This window comes from Mustela nivalis (assembly GCF_964662115.1).
Source record: "Mustela nivalis genome assembly, chromosome: 16".
NCBI classification, from domain to species: Eukaryota; Metazoa; Chordata; class Mammalia; order Carnivora; family Mustelidae; genus Mustela; species Mustela nivalis.
In genome coordinates this window covers 19,352,273-19,369,300 of record NC_139035.1, presented here as the reverse complement: position 1 = coordinate 19,369,300, position 17,028 = coordinate 19,352,273, and the positions used below count along the sequence as shown (strand labels likewise).

Here is a 17,028-nt window from a genome sequence, read left to right as displayed (position 1 = left end):
GAGAGAAAAGAGGCCGAGTCCAGCAAATAGAACAGCCAGTGAGAATCACGAAATAACTGTGAACATCTCAAAGAGCCACACTTTGTGGTTTGGGGCCTACAGAGTTAACCCCTCCATTTCCCCATGACTTCTCCATTCATGGCTGCTGTGTTGGCTAAAAACTAAAACTGTCACCCAAGCAACATCAGTGTCCTTAGAAAGAGAGGAACAACTCAGCATCAGGGAACGTAATGACCCTTCCCGAGGCAGCTGGTTTAGAACTTGTGAATCATTGTGAAACACCAAGACAGGCCAAACCACATCAACACCACAGTCAAATAAAATGCATATACACAGCCGCCCAAAACAAAGGGATGACTCGTCAGAATTCTGGATCTGCCTTCCTTCCCTATCAGGTCTGCTGGGGATGCACATGATGCACTTGAAAGTCCTACTCTGAAGAAGGGACCTGGTTGATAAGTGAAGGGCTCCGGTTTTCAAAGGAAACATCCCTGCCCTTCCAGGCCACACCTGCAGATGTCACCAACAAGTGACAGCCCTCGTGGGTGGTACCTCGGCCCAAAGTACAGAGGAGGAAACGCCTGAGTTGAGGCAGCTGGATAAGCGAAGGCCTGTGTCAGCAGAACAGTGGACCCAGCAGCGGCCCCCACTGCAAGCCATCCTACCTGAAACTCAGGACTTACATGTCACATGTTGCCTGAAGTCTCCATGTGAGGCCCTGGGCAGTTTTGTTTCCTGTCCGCCTTCACACCCTCCCTTTGAATCTGCTCAAGCACTGAATTCTGGGAGAGGCAAAGCCAGTGAAGACTGAATACAAGTGTGAAATCATCACCGCCTTCCAGTCCATCCCCTATGAAGCCTGAGTGTGGCCCAAATGAGGCCAGGTGAAACCACAGTCCGTCCCCTCTCTTCAGCCCACCCTGATTTTCTTTCTCAAGGCTCTCTGTGTCACCTCTCACTGCTGAGGACTCCTTCTATCTCCAGATCGAGAATCCCTTCGTTCTTCCACATGTGGGTATCTGCCCAAGGAGTGATCCTGTCACTAAGCTTTCCACTTCTCCCCAGGATGTGTTGCAGGAGCCACTAGGTGATAACAGATAAGTCACATGATCCCAACCAAGATTTTAGAACCTCGGTAGAAAAAGTCCTGTTTATGGAAGCAGTGTTTCTCCAAAGACGCAACATTCTGTGTCCGCTACACATGAAATCGTGGGCACGATACATGCATATGTCTCCTCACTGGCTGCAGAGAGGACGTAGAAATGGGAAATCTGCCACTCCCCCTCCACCCGGCCGAAAGAAGATAAGCAGATCCCGAATGGTCTGTCCCCTGAGCATTCTGGGTACTTGGTGAAGGTACAGCAGCAGAGGGGCTGTCAGCATCAGTAGGGGGAGGACGGAGAGAGAAATGGGTGCCATCTGGGCCAAAGTGCTTATGGTTCTTGTCTAACAGAGAGAGTGCTGCTTTCTGGTCCGGTTACCGCGTGTCACTTTCTGCCACGCCACCCCCACTGTTTGCCAAAGACCTCAAGATGTTTCTAAGAGGTTCTGAATTATTGACAAACGGAGGGAAGATGCTTTGGAAAACATTAAGTACAAAAACAGACCTGTACAGCTAGTGCAAACACTCAGCCATTGGCAGTTTCCTTTTTAAGGCCAAAAGAGGAGAAGAAGGAGAAGGAGAAGGCAAAGAAAAGCCTGCCTCTGCTAAATAATGATGACATTCACAGAACAACAGACACTCCAACTCCAAAGTTCACAGTCTCTCCGGCTTTACTCACCCCTAGCCATCTTGCTCCTTTATTGGCAGCCTGTTGAATCTGGACTCTTTTGAGGGTGACATGGTAAACAGCGCCTTCCTCTACCTCTTCACCCCAGTCCTGAATCGAGCTCTGCCAGGGGATGGGATAAAGAGAAAGAAAAAGAGTATTTTTTTTCCTCTCCGCTAACCACAATCTATCCCAGCGGCTTTCCTGCTTACACCAGCACTCGGGGCACAAGATGGGCTGTTCAAAATAAATACTACAATCAGAGCAACACAAGACACATTGCGATAGAGGGAATGCTGAAATGTTCTTGGCTCCCCGTCCTTTGCTGTGGTATCAGGATCCCTGGACTTTTCCATGTAGTTCTTTTTCCTTGACTCACTCACGTATCTTAGGGTTTGGGGTTTTGTTTTTGTTTTTTTAAGTCTTCCCCCCCCCCCCCCACTCCTTAAGACACTGTGATTTACTCCTGGTTAACTCTCCCCACCCCTCCCCCAGCCCCACATAAGTTGAAGGAAAAAATCATTCGCTGGTAGCAAGAGTCGGTACTACTTTTATAATGGCTCAGTCACTGGAGCACACTACATTTCATACTCAGGCACAAACAAGTGTTTAAAATGCCAAGAGTCCTCTCTCCTTTGGAAGTGAAATGCTTCCCGTGTCTTTTTCTCCTCTTGCTGCGTTGAGACCCAAAGAGTTATTAGCGCGGTCGGGGGGTTAAAAAGTTTCTATTTCCGTAAAATAATCTGGCAAGTGAAGTTAAAGGAGGAAAAAAAAGAAAAAAGGCAACACAGCATCACGCAACTGCACGGAAAACGCGTGCGGCGAGCGCCGGGATGTCCACGTCCGCAGCGAAACCTGAAGTCGCGTTAAAGAGCCGCTGGGACGCAGAGGCGCTCCCGGGGCCGCCCCGCCTAACAGCTCCCCGTCCTGAAAAGTTTTCTCTTCCCCGCAAACATCTGCCCCAGACACACCAAAGGCTCCTGGCGAGAGAGTCAGTGTGGATGAAAGGGAGGAGACAACGCGGAGAGGAAGGCTTACAAAGCCGAGCGAGAGCGCCGCGGCTCCCGAGCAGGGGTCGGGCGGCTCCGTCCGCTCCGAGGAGTCCAAACGCGCCCAGAGAAAGCGGGAGAAGATTCCCCGGCAGAGAAGCCTCGGGAGAAGGCAGGGCTCTCGTTACCATTTTAGCTTGCCAAAGCAATTTCATTCTCAGTTTTCTCTCCGGTCCGCGGCCGCGGCATGGTGCGCCCTGCTCCCGGTGCCCACGCAGTGTCGGCCGGCGCGGCCGCGGCGCCCCCAGCCCACGGCCCGCGCGGCCGCCGCGCCCAGAGCGAGCACAGACCCGCGCGCTGCCCCCGCCGCCGCCGCCGCCGCCGGTGCGCGCGACTCGGGCCACAAAGGGAGCGCGGCGAGCGAGGGCGCCGCAGACTCCTCCCCGCGCCGCTCCGCCGCTCCGTGATGTCAGGCTTTCCTGTTTGTGCTCGGAGCACACTCTCCTTTGCACAGATCCCGTGCATCAAGTGAGCAATAGTTTCTCCAGCTCCGAAGGCGATCGGGACACAACCCTTTCAAGGTGCTCGGGTTTCCTGCATGGTCACCAGGTGCCGAAAAGGGACCGGGTGCGGTATGGGCTTGTGGAGGATCCAAGTGTGTGTCTTCTTCCTTTGCTAAGGGATAAAGGGGGAGGGGGCAGTGCCAAAAGGATGGGAGGAGAGGGTCGGGAAAACTTTTGTTGCCTCCTGAATTTAGATTAAATCAGAGCAGCCCTCCAAGCCAGGAAGTTTTTCATTAGGACAAAAAAGAAGTGGTCGGAGGATATTCCAAAACCCATGCCCAGCGGCCGTCCCCGCTCCTGCATCAGCATGCTGCCAACAGGAAATTGCTCTGGACTTTTTTCTACCACCCATTATGATAAAGCTCGTCCCTAGTAACCGGCCACTGTGGGTGGGAAGGGGCGAAGCAGGAAAGGGTTTTGCTGGGACTAACAGCCTGAAAAGTGGGCCATCACTGGCCCCAGAGGTTGTGTGAATCTCAGTGAGACAGCCACGGGTTGAGTTTTCCTACTGAGGGGACACAGCGGGATAACAACAGCAAGGAAAGAGCCCTTCATGAAGAGATTGCCCAAGGGAGTTTTGTCATAACAGATCGATCTGCCACCAGGACCAAAGATTATAACATCTTCTAGAACCCATCTTAATAAACCAACAGCACGGCACCAGATGATAATGTAGTCACACTTCAGCACATGACAGAATTCCACACCAGTTACAAGAAACTTTAGAGTTCATGTCTGTAATACTATCCCCCCTAATTGGCCTCAATCACCTTCAAATTTGTCTTTAAAGACCTCTCACTAATTGCCATGCTAAGGCATAAGGCTAGGATTTGGTTCTTGATAAACAGATCATGAGCTGAAAAGCTAGAAAATCCTGTGTACTCCTCGTCCCAGAAGAGCAGACTAAACGACAGCGAGGGCACATCGAGGAGAGGCAAAAGGATTCCGAGGAGAGGCAAAAGGATTCTGGACACTTGAGACCATCCTGAAGTAACTCGGCCAAGTTTCCCTCAGACAACCAGAACTACCCTACTCAGTAACTGTGGAGAGAGTGCATATTTTTTTTTCTAAAACCAAAGTGGTTGTTTCTATAACTTAAAAAGTAAAAGCACATAGACTAGATCCTCCTGTGATCACCAGGAGAGAGTGTCCCCAGTGCCTAGAGGAAAATCACGTGGTGGCCCCACCCTCCCCCTCCTTAAGCCATCCCCCAGGTCCCCTGGTCCACCCCTAGAGGACCTGCCTAGTCAGTGATCTCAAAGACCACAAGATGCACCTGAGGACAGTTAAGCAACCCTCAAAATTAACCTCACCACTACTCTAACCCAAATTGGGGCTGTAAATTTGGAGACTACTGAAAATTTTTCACCTCAGGGGTATCAGGTAGTTTCTCAGCCCCGCCCCTCACAGGAAGCCTTCCCAGACAGAGCAGCTTACAGCTCACAAGGCCTCGCTTGGGTTTCAGGTCTCATCACCCTCTCTTCTACTCCACCAACTCCCTGGCTGGCCACCTGGTGTATAAAGGGGAAACATAGGCTTCAAGGCAAGTGGATCCAGCTTCAAATCCACACTTACATTAAGACTGAAGTCGGGCGTGGGGCGGCCGGGCCAGCCCAGTCGGCTGGGCATCTAACTCTTGCCTTCCACTCTGGCAGTAGTCTCAGGGTCTTGGGATCGAACCCGCATCCGGTTCTGTGCTCAACCTGGAGTCTGCTTGGGATTTTCTCTCTCCTCTCCCCAATTCCCTGTGCTCTCTCTCGCTCTCTCTCTCTTCAAATAAATAAATAAATAAATCTTTTTTTTTTTTAAGAGTGAACTTGGCTGCTATCTCCCTGAGCCTTAGTTTCCTCATCTGTAAAATGGGACAAACATCTATCTCATAAGTTTGAAGAAGGAGTAAATGAAAAATGTAGGCAAATTATCACATGGTAAGTGATCAAAAAAGTTCCATTCCCATATCATTGCACTCCTCCCAAGCTGTATTTTCCCAAACTCACTGAAAAGTTGTGTATATATGCAATGTGGGGAACTCCGAAATCATGTCTTCTTACTAAATTACATTATAATTTCAGAGAGGTTTTCCAAGAATAACTGTTTGTATTCATACTTGATAATGTGCATGTGACTTTGCTCAATGCTGAACCACACGCACACACATACACACACACTCACTCAGATCTAGTTATACCAGATAGTGCAATCAAGTGTTGTATTTTACAATTTTAAAAATATTCATTTAAAAATATTTCACCTGTAGGCAGCTCAGACAGTATGACCTTGTTACACATACCTTTGGGTTAAAATACTCCTGGCCAATATGTGGGAAGGCTAAACCAGTAAGCCATTTATAATTAAGTTTTAATTTATTTATCAGATTACCTTGCCTATGACCTACATGGTCCTAAGAGGACAGGTCAAGTTTTGTTAAAAGGAGATCAGCAATGTTTTGTAATTTTCAGTGTACAAGTCTTTCATCTCTTTGGTTTAGTTTATTCCTAAGTTTTTATTCTTTTTGATGCTATTGTAAATATGATTGATTTCTTAATTTCACTTTTGGATTGTCCATTGTTAGGGTATAGAAATGCAATCGATTTTTTATATTGAGTTTTGCATCCTGCAACTTTAATAAACTTTATTAGTTCTAACAATTTACTTGAGGACATAAATAAATGCTGAAAGACACCTTGTTTTCATGGATTTAAAGGCTTAATACTGTTAAAATATCCATGCTTACCCCAAGCAATCTACAGATTCAATGCAATTCCTAACAAAACTACAATAGCATTTTTTACAGAAATAGAAAAAAAAAATCCTAGATTCATATGGAACCGCAAAGGATACTGAAGAGCCAAAGCAATCTTGAAAAAGAACAAAGTTGGAAGTGTCCCAGTTTCTGACTTCAAAATATATTACTAGGCTATAGTAATTAGAACAGCATGCAACTGGCATACTGACAGACAAAAAATAAAACAATGGAACCTAAACACCCAGAAATAAACTCAAACCATACAGTCAACTGCTACAAGGGTGCCAAGAATAAACAGTTTGGGAAGGGACATCCCTTCCCCATGGGGAAGGGATGGTCTCTTCAAAGATGGTACTGGGAAAACTGGATATCCACCAAATTTCTAGAATACATAGGGGGAGGGTGCCTGGATGGCTCAGTGGGCTAAAGCCTCTGCCTTTGGCTTAGGTCACGCTCCCAGGATCCTGGGATTGAGCCCCACATTGGGCTCTCTGCTCAGCGGGAACCCTGCTTCCTCCTCTCTCTCTCTGCCGGCTTGTGACCTCTGTCTGTCAAATAAATAAATAAAATCTTAAAAAAAAAAAAAAAGAATACATAGGGGGATACCTTCTTGACATTGGTCATGGCATTGAGTTCATGACTATGACATTGCAAGTATAGGCAACAAAAGCACAAATAGCCGAGTAAGACAAGATCAAGTTCAAAAGCTTCTTCTACACAGCAAAGGAAAACAATCAAGAGAGTTAAAAGGCAACATACCAAATGGGAGAAAATATCTGCAAACAACATATCAGATAGGAGTTAATATCCATAACATATAAGGAATTTCTACAACTCAACAGAAAAGAAAGAACACACCAAGCAAAAAAATAAAACAACCCAATTTAAAAATGGGCACAGAATGAATAAACATTTCTCCAAAGAAGAGATACAAATGGCCAAGAGGTACATGAAAAGATGCTTATTGTGCTTGATCATCAGGGAGATGGAAATCAAAACCGCAGTAAGATATCACGTCACAACTGTAGGATGGCCATTATAAACAAACGAAGAAAAAAATGTTAGCTAGGATATGGAGGGAAGGGAAACCTTGTACACGGGTGGTAGGAATATAAATTAGCAGAGTCACTACGGAAAAGAGTTCCAAGTTTCCTTGATAAACTAAAAATAGAACTACCTCATGAGCCAGCAACCCCACCTCTGCGCATTCATCCAAAACAACTGAAGCAAGGATCTCGAAGAGCTCCCTGCATTTCCATGATCACAGCGGAACATCAACGGATGAACAAATAAAGGAAATGTGATATGGACACACCTAAAATGGAATATTATTCACCTTTAAAAAAGAAGGAAATCCTGTCACATGCGTCCTATCCGGATGGACCTCGAAAGCATAATGCTAAGTGAAATAAGCCAGTCACAGAAGGACAAACACTGCATGATTTCACTGAGGTGAGTTATCTACAGTCGTCCAACTTATAGAAACAGAAGGTACACGGGGCGCCTGGGTGGCTCAGTGAGTTAAGCATCTGCCTTCGGCACAGGTCACAATCACAAGGTCCTGGGATCCAGTCCACATTCAGCTCCCTGCTCAGTGGGAAGCCAGCTTCTCCCTCTGCCTCTGCCTCCAGCTCCCCATGCTTGTGCTCTCTCTCTCTTATTCTGACAAATAAATAAATAAAATCTTAAAAAAAATAAAAGAAAGAAAGAAGGTAGAGTGGTGGTCGTCAGGGGCTGGGGGAAGGGGGAAACAGAGAGCTGCTGTTCACTGTGTATAAAGTTTCAGTTATTCAAGATGAAAAGGTTCTGGAGATCTATCATACAACACTGTAGTTAACATTATGTGCTGTTCACTTACAAATCTGATGTGGGGAGGGAAGAAAAGATCTTAGCCTGAAAGCATAGGATATTGCTAGGAATCGTTTCATGTTGCCATAATTGGTGGTCACTGATAAGTCAATAAGCAATAAGGATCTTAGGATTTCAAAGGAAAGAGGACAGATACATGGAAGAACCCCAAACTGGAGGGAAAAACTTTCTTACTTGACAGTTTCACCAGAGCCAATAAAGAGCTAGTTGGTTAAGAGCAGACATAAGCAGCTGATTCTTTAAGAGAATCTACCTACGAGAGGAAATACGTAGTTTCCATATTCTTCATTCATTTATCTAGTCACTGACTTCTCTGACACTACACCTTCCTAGATTTTATTCTATCTCTCTGACTGCAAGAAAAAGTGAAAAATATAAAACTATGATAGAGAGTACTTACATAGGCAGAATGACATAGAGTAATGCTTATGTGCCTGGGTGAATGAGGGGACCTCTGGCATCTGAGAGCCAGACTTTGAATCTCAGTTCTAGAAGCCTTCCACCCAAGGTTCTGACCGTCACTGCTGACCATCACAGATGAGTGTCCTCATCTCCTCTTCAAGCTTATCAGGAGTGTTAAATAAACTATTATATAAAGCACCAAATCGAATTCTTAGAACATAAGAGGCCTTGAATAAAAATATATCTCCTTCCCCTCCCTACCCACCACACTCTTTCCCAGCATGTTCTTTGCATGTTTGGTTGTTTGCTTGGATAATCATGACAGAAAAATAAGGACAGTGCAGGTATAAGGGCCATTGTGCTTGGAAATAAGTCCTTACAGACTTGTCTGGAAAATGGCAACATCGGCGTGAGGGGAAGGCCTTGGTTTTGACCTCAAACTCAATGTTGGACTATAATGTCTTAGGCCCAGTCAAAACTTTAGAGGAAAACAGTCTTAAGAGAGCAGTAAGAATAACAACAACAACAACAAATATGTGAAAAAAACTAAAAAGCCAGACAGAGGTCAGGATTCTCCTTCCACACATTAGCAGTGCAGAACACACACCACCCTCCTTGCCCACAGCCCTTACCTGAACAGATGAGTTTGAAAATCTTTCCCAATTTGAGTGAAATCAACAATGCTCCTTTTGCAATACTTTATCCATAAGTTACATCTTCAGCAACTTGTAGTTTCCTACAGCTTTTGGGTGAAGGGCAGAAGCAAATAAATCAGCTAATTCTAGACTCCTTCCCTCCAACAATATCAATGTACTGTCAAACTGCAAATGGCTGAATCCTTTCAGCATCCCTACAAGACACTTCTTCCTATTTTCCAGTCTTGCAGGCGGGGTGATTCCTCAACGAACTTTCCATATTCGGCCTCCCACAGTCAGCTGGGCATCCCACTAAGGTTGCTCCCAGCTCTGCTGACCAGCAATGCCCCATTCACCTCCTCTTTGCTTGGATTCTCAGCCCTGTCTTTGCAAAGGGTAAAGACCAGTCAGGGTTGGTCAAAGATGACTTGCTTCCATTTTCTGAGGGCCCACAGTGCTTTTATTAATTATCATAGAGATACTACAAATTAAAAATTCCCAATGCTCTGTTATGAGATTCTCTTATTTAGGCAAGCGACTTACAAGCCAATTTTAGATGGACCTATTAGAGCTAAAGAAGAGCCGGCCACAGGAGATAGAAAATGAAGACAGAAGAAACATAAACAAAAAGCACCAGACAGATGGAAGGCCAAAGGGGAAGTACTCCTCTGGCCATGATGGCAAACATTTTTCAACTAATAGTTTACCAATTGCTGGCAGTGACTCTTAATTGATGCAGATGATCCTTGCCTGAGGAAACAGTTGATTATTGGAATACTATTTGTAACTTGGGCTAATGAGCATTATTACCTCATCTAATTATAGATTTCTGTAAAAGAAAAAAGGACAGAGATTTATTCAGGTGGTTGAAAAGATCAAAACATCCAATAGTCATCTCAGACATGATGCCAGGTATGTGGGATTTATAATTAAACCTTCTGCAAAAGGAAGGATGGGTGACCTGATGCCATGAAGGGCTTTGACCAAGATTCTGGGAGGAACTGTGGGGCAATTAGCCACATCATATCTTGTTTCTGGGCTAAAGGAACATCCTTTTTCTATTATAATGGTACTGAAATTGTACTGAAAGCTTGAATGAACCACAGTTGTTAGAACGTTGTGGCTAAGGCTGATGGCTGCTGCCACAAATACCTAGATGGGAGTCCCAGATCCCTCACTCCTCTCTGAACCAAGAACTTTCACATCCCTAAACCCACACAAAATAGGAGTACAAACACCTTCCTTCCTCACTGGCCCACACTGAGAATTAAATGAAATGATACACATCAAGGCATTAGCACAGCATCCAGCACCAAGGTAAATTCTCAGCAGATGTTGTCTCTTGTGGTTTTTAGTCAGTTCAACAATTTTCAAAAGCTAAAGGAGACCACCTATATTGAAACACACACATCTATATCAAGTAACTCAAGATTTTGCAGCTTGAAGCCAAAAATTCATGATGCAGTGAACCCAGAAAGAACTGTAAGCCCCACAGACTGCTGAGTCAATGAGCAACATTTACTGAGTTGCTACGTAGCACAGAAAGATGCGGTGCCTGGTATTCTTGCCCACCTCATTCCACCTCCATACAGTGACCAGAGTGATAGTTTCAAATCACCACAGTATCCCCTCCGATTCTTAAATCCCTCCAATGGCTCGCCATTGCGAAGGATAAAGACCTAAATTCTTTTCACGTTCCACCGGGTCTTGCCCAGGTTGGCCCCTGCCTGCCTCTCCAGCCTCCTTCTACCCCATTCCACATACATTCTCTGGGCTTCAGAAACCTTGGTCTGCTTTCAATGTCTTCACTACATTTGGCCCATGTCCATTAAAATTCTCCTTCTTGGGACATCCCTTCCTCTTCTCCTCTCTCAGTTGGGTTAAATCCCCCTATTATGTGCTCTCCTGGCACCATGACCTTCTCTTTGTAACTCTACCACAGCCATAATTTTACATTTCATTGTATGCTTATTTTTTTTTAAGATTTTATTTATTTATTTGACAGACAGAGGTCACAAGTAGGCAGAGAGGCAGATCCGTGCTGAGCAGAGAGCCCGATTTGGGGCTCGATCCCAGGACCCTGGGATCATGACCTTGAGTCGAAGGCAGAGCCTTTAACCCACTGAGCCACCGAGGCGCCCCATCATTGTATGCTTATTTGATAAATCTCTGTTTTCCCCAAACTCTATGAGGGCAGAAGCAATTTAATTTTTTTTTTTTCTCTTCATGGTTCTCTAGCATTTCTGGGAGATACTCAGTAAGTAAGAATGATCGATTGATAGGTACAGGCACACAGATAAAGCCATGCTGTACACTCAGTAAGTGCTTTGTAATGGCTGTTGAGTGATCTAAATAAATCTTAGATGTTGTCTCTACCTTAAGGTTGTTTGTACTCTAGAAGCCAGGAAAGGACATCAGGGGAGAAACTGAAAAGTGACTTCAAAAAGCCACAGGTCAGCAAGTCCAGGTGAAGACAAACAGGACCAACAGAGCAACGTGCCACTGAGAGGACACGGCCACCTCCAACAGGAGGCACGCATTTCTAAAGGACTTGCAGATCATTGGAGTTTTTATGGAGATTGTGTCGACCACGACCTTTGAGAAGAAAGAGAAACACGGACTAGGAGGAAGAAAAGATGGACTTCCAGCAGGAGAGGTAGCAGGTCAAAGGATGGTATTTTGGAGAAGAAGCTCGGTCAAGGGACATGAGGTTCAAGGGCAGAGATTCTGGAATTTTTCTTAAGACGAGATCGAAATGATAAAACAGAGGGTGAACAAAACGATTATAAGTCCAGAGGTTAGTCAGAGGGGGACCACACAGAGTTAGAGTGACCTGATAGGAAACAATACAGAACGTGCCAAACAATTACCACGTAGGCTGCGACAGGGTTTTGAACTAAAGGAAGGAATCGGGATGACATTTTGGAAAAGTAAATGTTGCAACTTAATGATAGGCAGCATGTTGCCAGTAAATGAGAGGGGAAAGAAAAACCCTGCAAGGTTTTAAGCCTGGGATTGTCGAGGGGACGTGGAAATAAAGAGAAAATGGGAAGGACTTTCTGCTTTCTGGAAGATATCATCAGCTCAGTTCTGGGGAGAAAGAAAAAGATACTGAAGAGGGATAGGAAGGAAAGATAAAGACTAGAAGAAAGTACTTGTAAGTTACTATGTATACAGGAAGTTGTTTGAAACCATGAATTCACATGATTCCTCCTGAGTGGAAGAGAAGCAGAATATAAACAAGTCTCAAGATGCACCCACAACTGGATACCAAACAAAATAACCAGAGAGGAGAGCAAGAGAAGGAGAGTTTGAGTTACGGAAACTAATGCTGCAGGAAAGCTCACTGTGATTAAAAATTCTCAAATACACTCAAGTCAGTCTTGGAATACAGTCAAGTAGACTTTAGAATACTTCAAATGACAAGCGGTTTTTCTCCTGTCCTTATCACAAGATGCTAGGCATATTTTAAGAGGATTTTTCCTGTTTAAAAACATATAAATTTTTTTTAAATTATCACTGACTATTCTGTTCTGTGACACTCTTCAATAAAATGTAACCAAAGTTAATTGAGAGTCTTAGTGTGGTCAGTTACATAACACTAGAACTGCTGAATAGCTTAAATGCAGTGTTTTCCCAGAAATATTTGTCTTTTGGATGAAATTGAGAATGGAAAGTTTCTGCCTTAAAGGAAAACTTTTGAGAAGGTGGAAAGAAAAGAAAAACATATATAATGGAAGTATCACTTTAATAATAATTAACCAGTACGGTGCAACAGGGGAACTCCTCCCACAGAAACACAGAAGAACACAAAGAAAAGTGAATTTTACCACTTTGGAGAGCTGATTGCGGGTTGCATATCAATTATCTAATGTCTTTTTAAAAACCAGAAAATATCTCATACATTGCCTTTGCCAGGAACAAATTTAGCAGATCTTTGGTTCTTATTATTTGCCTATTACACTGGCAGAATCAACTCATGCTAACCCATACTGATCCTCTTGTGTCTAAGACATGAATGAAATAAGGTTTATAGGGTGAAAATGTGTTTAATTTGGGGCAGGAGATGGGGTGGAGTCATTACCTGGGTTTATCCAGGATCTTTTAGATAGGTGAATAGCTACTGCTCTAGAAAGCTGCATACTGCCCTTCCTCCTTTTCCTTCAAAGATAATGTGTGTGTGTGTGTGTGTGTGTGTGTGTGTGTGTGTGTGTGTGTGTGTGTGTTGTATGAGGAATTTGGCTTGGACATAGTGCAAGGTGGAACATTGGGTGTGTGTGTGTGTGTGTGTGTGCACGTGCATGCCCATGAGCACATGTGTGCACATGGGGAAGGAGAATCTATAAGGTGGCCTTCATCTTGAACCCTAATCATATAAGATAATAACGGCTCCAAAATAACGTAAAGCCACTGTAAGGAAAGATAGAGCAACTGCAAGTTACGTGGCAACCTTATAACTACATAAATAATATACTTTTTCCTTATAGCCAAATAGGTCATATATTTTACATTATTCAAAGGAATTTCTCTCCTGTAACTTGCCAGGATGCCGTCCTCTGAAATGAGCACACCCTGTGCCACAGGAAACCACACCAGCCTTGCTTGAAGGCTGCACGACCTTAGCATGAAGACCAGCTGGCATTCTTGGCCCAACCTGGTCTTCCCCACCTGAAAGTGGGGACTGGGCAAGTAGTGAGAAATTCCTCAATTGGGTTAGTTCTATAAATCTACACCAGATTCAAGCTGCCCCAATAGGGTACAGAAGGCCCTAGAATCAGTTCCAGGTACTGAAAAGCGATTAAGTTCACTATGGGTACAGAATCTGAGGATTCCAGGACAAAAGCGGACCTCCCAGGATGAGGTCATCACAGGGAACCATGTGGACAAGGCTGTCATCCCAGGTGGGGGAGCAGCAAGATGGAAAAAGCCTGGCTCTGTTATCTCATGGAACAAAGTGGCCAGACCAGTCCTGGACTGCCTGTCTCTGGACTGTTTTGTAAGAGAGAAATAGAATTCCTTCTTGTTTCAAGTGTTATAAATTTGGCTTTCTGTTATAAGCAGCCCAACCTATATCCCATGAAACAGAACAGAAATCAGTAAAGGTAAGAGAGTCATTTCTCTAGAGGCTAAAATATAACATTCTAAGATTACTCTGATATACTCTGCTTCAAATACTGCTCTGGGCTCTAAAAGGGATTCCTTGAGCTATTTATTAACTCATTCATGCAACGAATATTTATAAAGCACCTACTATTTATCAGGCACTGTGCTAGGTAGGCATTGCAGAAATAGCTTTCATCAAGACAGTTGCAGTACCCTCCTCGGGGTGCTAATGGATTGAAGGGAGAAATAGACAAAGCATGTACATTACAGAATGATAAATGCCAACAGAAAGATTGCCATTGGGCAGTACAGGCTGTGTCTATAAGATTGAGGGAGTTATCCCTAGAGAAAATGGGCTCTAAGGTAAGACCTGGAAGTCGAGATGGATTTAGAAGTAGTAAAAAAAAGGGGGTGGGGTGAGGAGGAGAGAGCCATCCAGGCAGAGGGAACAGAGTAAGGGAAGGCCCCAAAAGAGGAATCACAGATCAAACAGAATCCTAGGCATGGCCCTTAGTTCACAAAACGTGCCAAGTGGGCTGTTCATTTTTCCTAAAAAAGAAGTAATGCTGTATCTTCACTTTGTGAGCACTAATTCATCGTAATAGTATACTGTACCAACTGAATGTATGTCCCCTGGAAACAAAAGGCAAGCTTTTGTTTTAGTTTATGTAATCCCATAATCCCTCACATAATCCTCTATGAGGGTCAGGTAAATAAATAACTATTTTAATGACTTTACCAGAGCATATACTATGTGTAAAGCACTGAATTACACACACTGGCCATGGATCCAAAGTAAGGGAGGCCAACACGCAGAAGAACAAAGCAGGCAGGAGGGAAGGGTGTGACCCCGGCCCGGCATGGAACCACTCAGACTAAATTCCAAGTCAGAATGCTAGTGTTGCAGGTTGTCCCACTAAGAACAACCATCCCGGCACGCCCCACGTAAGAGCTGGGCATGTTTCTGGGGGCAAGAATACAGGCTTGGTGGAAGGGCTTCTTGAGACTGTCCAGTGCTATACCCAACCAGGGAATGGGAGAGAAGATCAAATAGTGGGCTCTCTTTTGAGGCGGGTAGGGGAAGGCAACTTTAGATACTAAAGACTGTCAGCCTCCTGCAGACTTGAAGTAGGAATAGAATTTCCAGATGATGGGGAAGGGGTTTCGGGAAGCGGGCCCATGAGGAGAAGAGAGCAGTCCAAGCAGAGGGAAAGGCATGAGCCCAAGCCCATAGGTCAAACGGGAGGTCGTCAAAGACCAGGCAGAGAGCAGGAGGCCGCCTGGCCCAGCCACACCACCCAGGTGCCTGCGCCTGCAGCACCACCCGGCTCACTCCCTCCCCAGAGCACTCCCTGAATCATACTGATGGAAATGGGGCACTTCACGTGGTGCAGACTACCTAAGTTCCTCTGTACCAGGGTGCTTTTCTTGAGGTTTACATGCCTTGGGGTAGGTCAAGATTATGTACAATTTAGTCACCATCGCATGAATATCACCTACTTGAAGGCATAAGTGTTTTTGCATTGGTAACTGGCTAACGCTTTCTGTCACTGCAGTTGACAAAGTGATTTTACGTGTCTTAGTCTCCTTAATCTTCACCACAACCCCCAAAGCAGAGGTACTAGCTCCATTTTATAACCTAAGAAAATGAAATGTCAAGACCACAGAGACAATGTAAATCCAAGAGCCAAGTCTTGAGCCCAAGTCTTTTGGCTCCCAAAACCATGCTACTTTTAAAAGAATACACTTTTGACTCTTAATCTCACAAAACAAACTGAGGGCTGCTGGGGGGAGGGGGGCCGGTAGAGGGGGGTGGGGCTATGAATATTGGGGAAGGTATGTGCTATGGTGAGTGCTGTGAAGTGTGTAAACCTGGCAATTCACAGACCTGTACCCCTGGGGATAAAAATACATTACATGTTTATAAATAAATAAATAAAAGAAGACATTTTTGCACTTACCATGATGAGCACTGAGTAATGTACAGAATTACTAAAACACTATATTGTACACCTGAAACTAATGTAACATCATATGTTAACTACACTGGAATTAAAATTTTAAAAAAATAAAGTAAGAATACACTCTTGTTCTTAGAACATTTGTTTGTTTCTTTGCTGTTGCTTATATGATATAGGACCTTCTGGCACCTGATGAAGTTCATCAGTTGTTCATACACATTAGTAATCAGAGGCGCATCACATAGTGGCCTGCACTCAAGAATTACGTCCTTACTGGCTTTTTCCCGAGCATCTCATCCTTTTCATTCCTGGTAGCACTATCTGGCTCAGGACCCCACTGCTGGCATCATGGCCCCATTTCTTCATTCACACAGTCATGCAGGTAGCTGCTGTGACTCAGGTGCTGTGCTAAGTGTTGGGCGTGAGGCGGGGATCAACAGAGAGTCCCTGCTTTCAAAGATACATTCTAGGGAGGATAGAAGCAGGTAAATCAGACCTTACTGAGAATGTGAGAAGGCTACAAGGCAGCAGGCACATGGCGGGGCCCCCCTAGCATCAAGGAAAGGCACATATTCTAGAGTTGAGGAGTCAGGGACTTTAATGGGAAGGAAGCAAAAGTTAGCCAATGAGAAGGGGGAGAAATGGTCAGTTCAGGAAGTCAACTGGCATGAATGCTGAGTGACTTCACAGACAGAGCTCTGTATGGTTTGATCTGCCCCAAGGATGAGTGCAATGAGGAGGGGTAGTTGAGAGATGAGGACCTCATCAGATGACAAGAGCTTGCGAGCCATGTTGAAGAGTCTGGACTCAATCCTGGGGGCACTGGAGACCATCGAAAGCCTCCACACAGCACAGTTACAGAAGACTTGTATTTTCAAAAGATCTGACTGTGATACGGAGAGAGGATTCAAGGGACACTTCTCCCATAGAAGTATAATGTTAGGGGCGCCCAGGTGGCTCAGAGGGTTAAGCCTCTGCCTTCAGCTCGGGT

The 17,028-nt window shown here is 44.8% G+C and overlaps 1 protein-coding gene and 1 long non-coding RNA gene across 5 annotated transcripts in view; one reads left to right on the top strand and one right to left on the bottom strand.

Moving 5' to 3' along the window:
• The window catches only part of RGL1 (ral guanine nucleotide dissociation stimulator like 1), a 250,261-nt gene that overhangs the window by 118,682 nt on the left and 114,551 nt on the right, over positions 1-17,028 (bottom strand). For 2 of the 4 annotated variants that reach the window (XM_082702929.1, XM_082702930.1), the window contains one exon: positions 1,782-1,892. The exons of 1 other annotated variant lie outside the window; for it this stretch is intronic. In XM_082702929.1, coding sequence (XP_082559055.1) covers positions 1,782-1,892 — 111 coding nt within the window. Of the gene's footprint in view, positions 1-1,781; positions 1,893-2,946; positions 3,151-17,028 lie in introns of those variants that run through there. One more of the 4 variants, XM_082702931.1, reaches the window with a different exon arrangement.
• Positions 3,235-12,474, top strand: LOC309849901. The gene is made up of 3 exons (XR_014303980.1): positions 3,235-3,367; positions 5,132-5,249; positions 11,356-12,474. It is a non-coding gene; the product is annotated as an uncharacterized lncRNA (long non-coding RNA).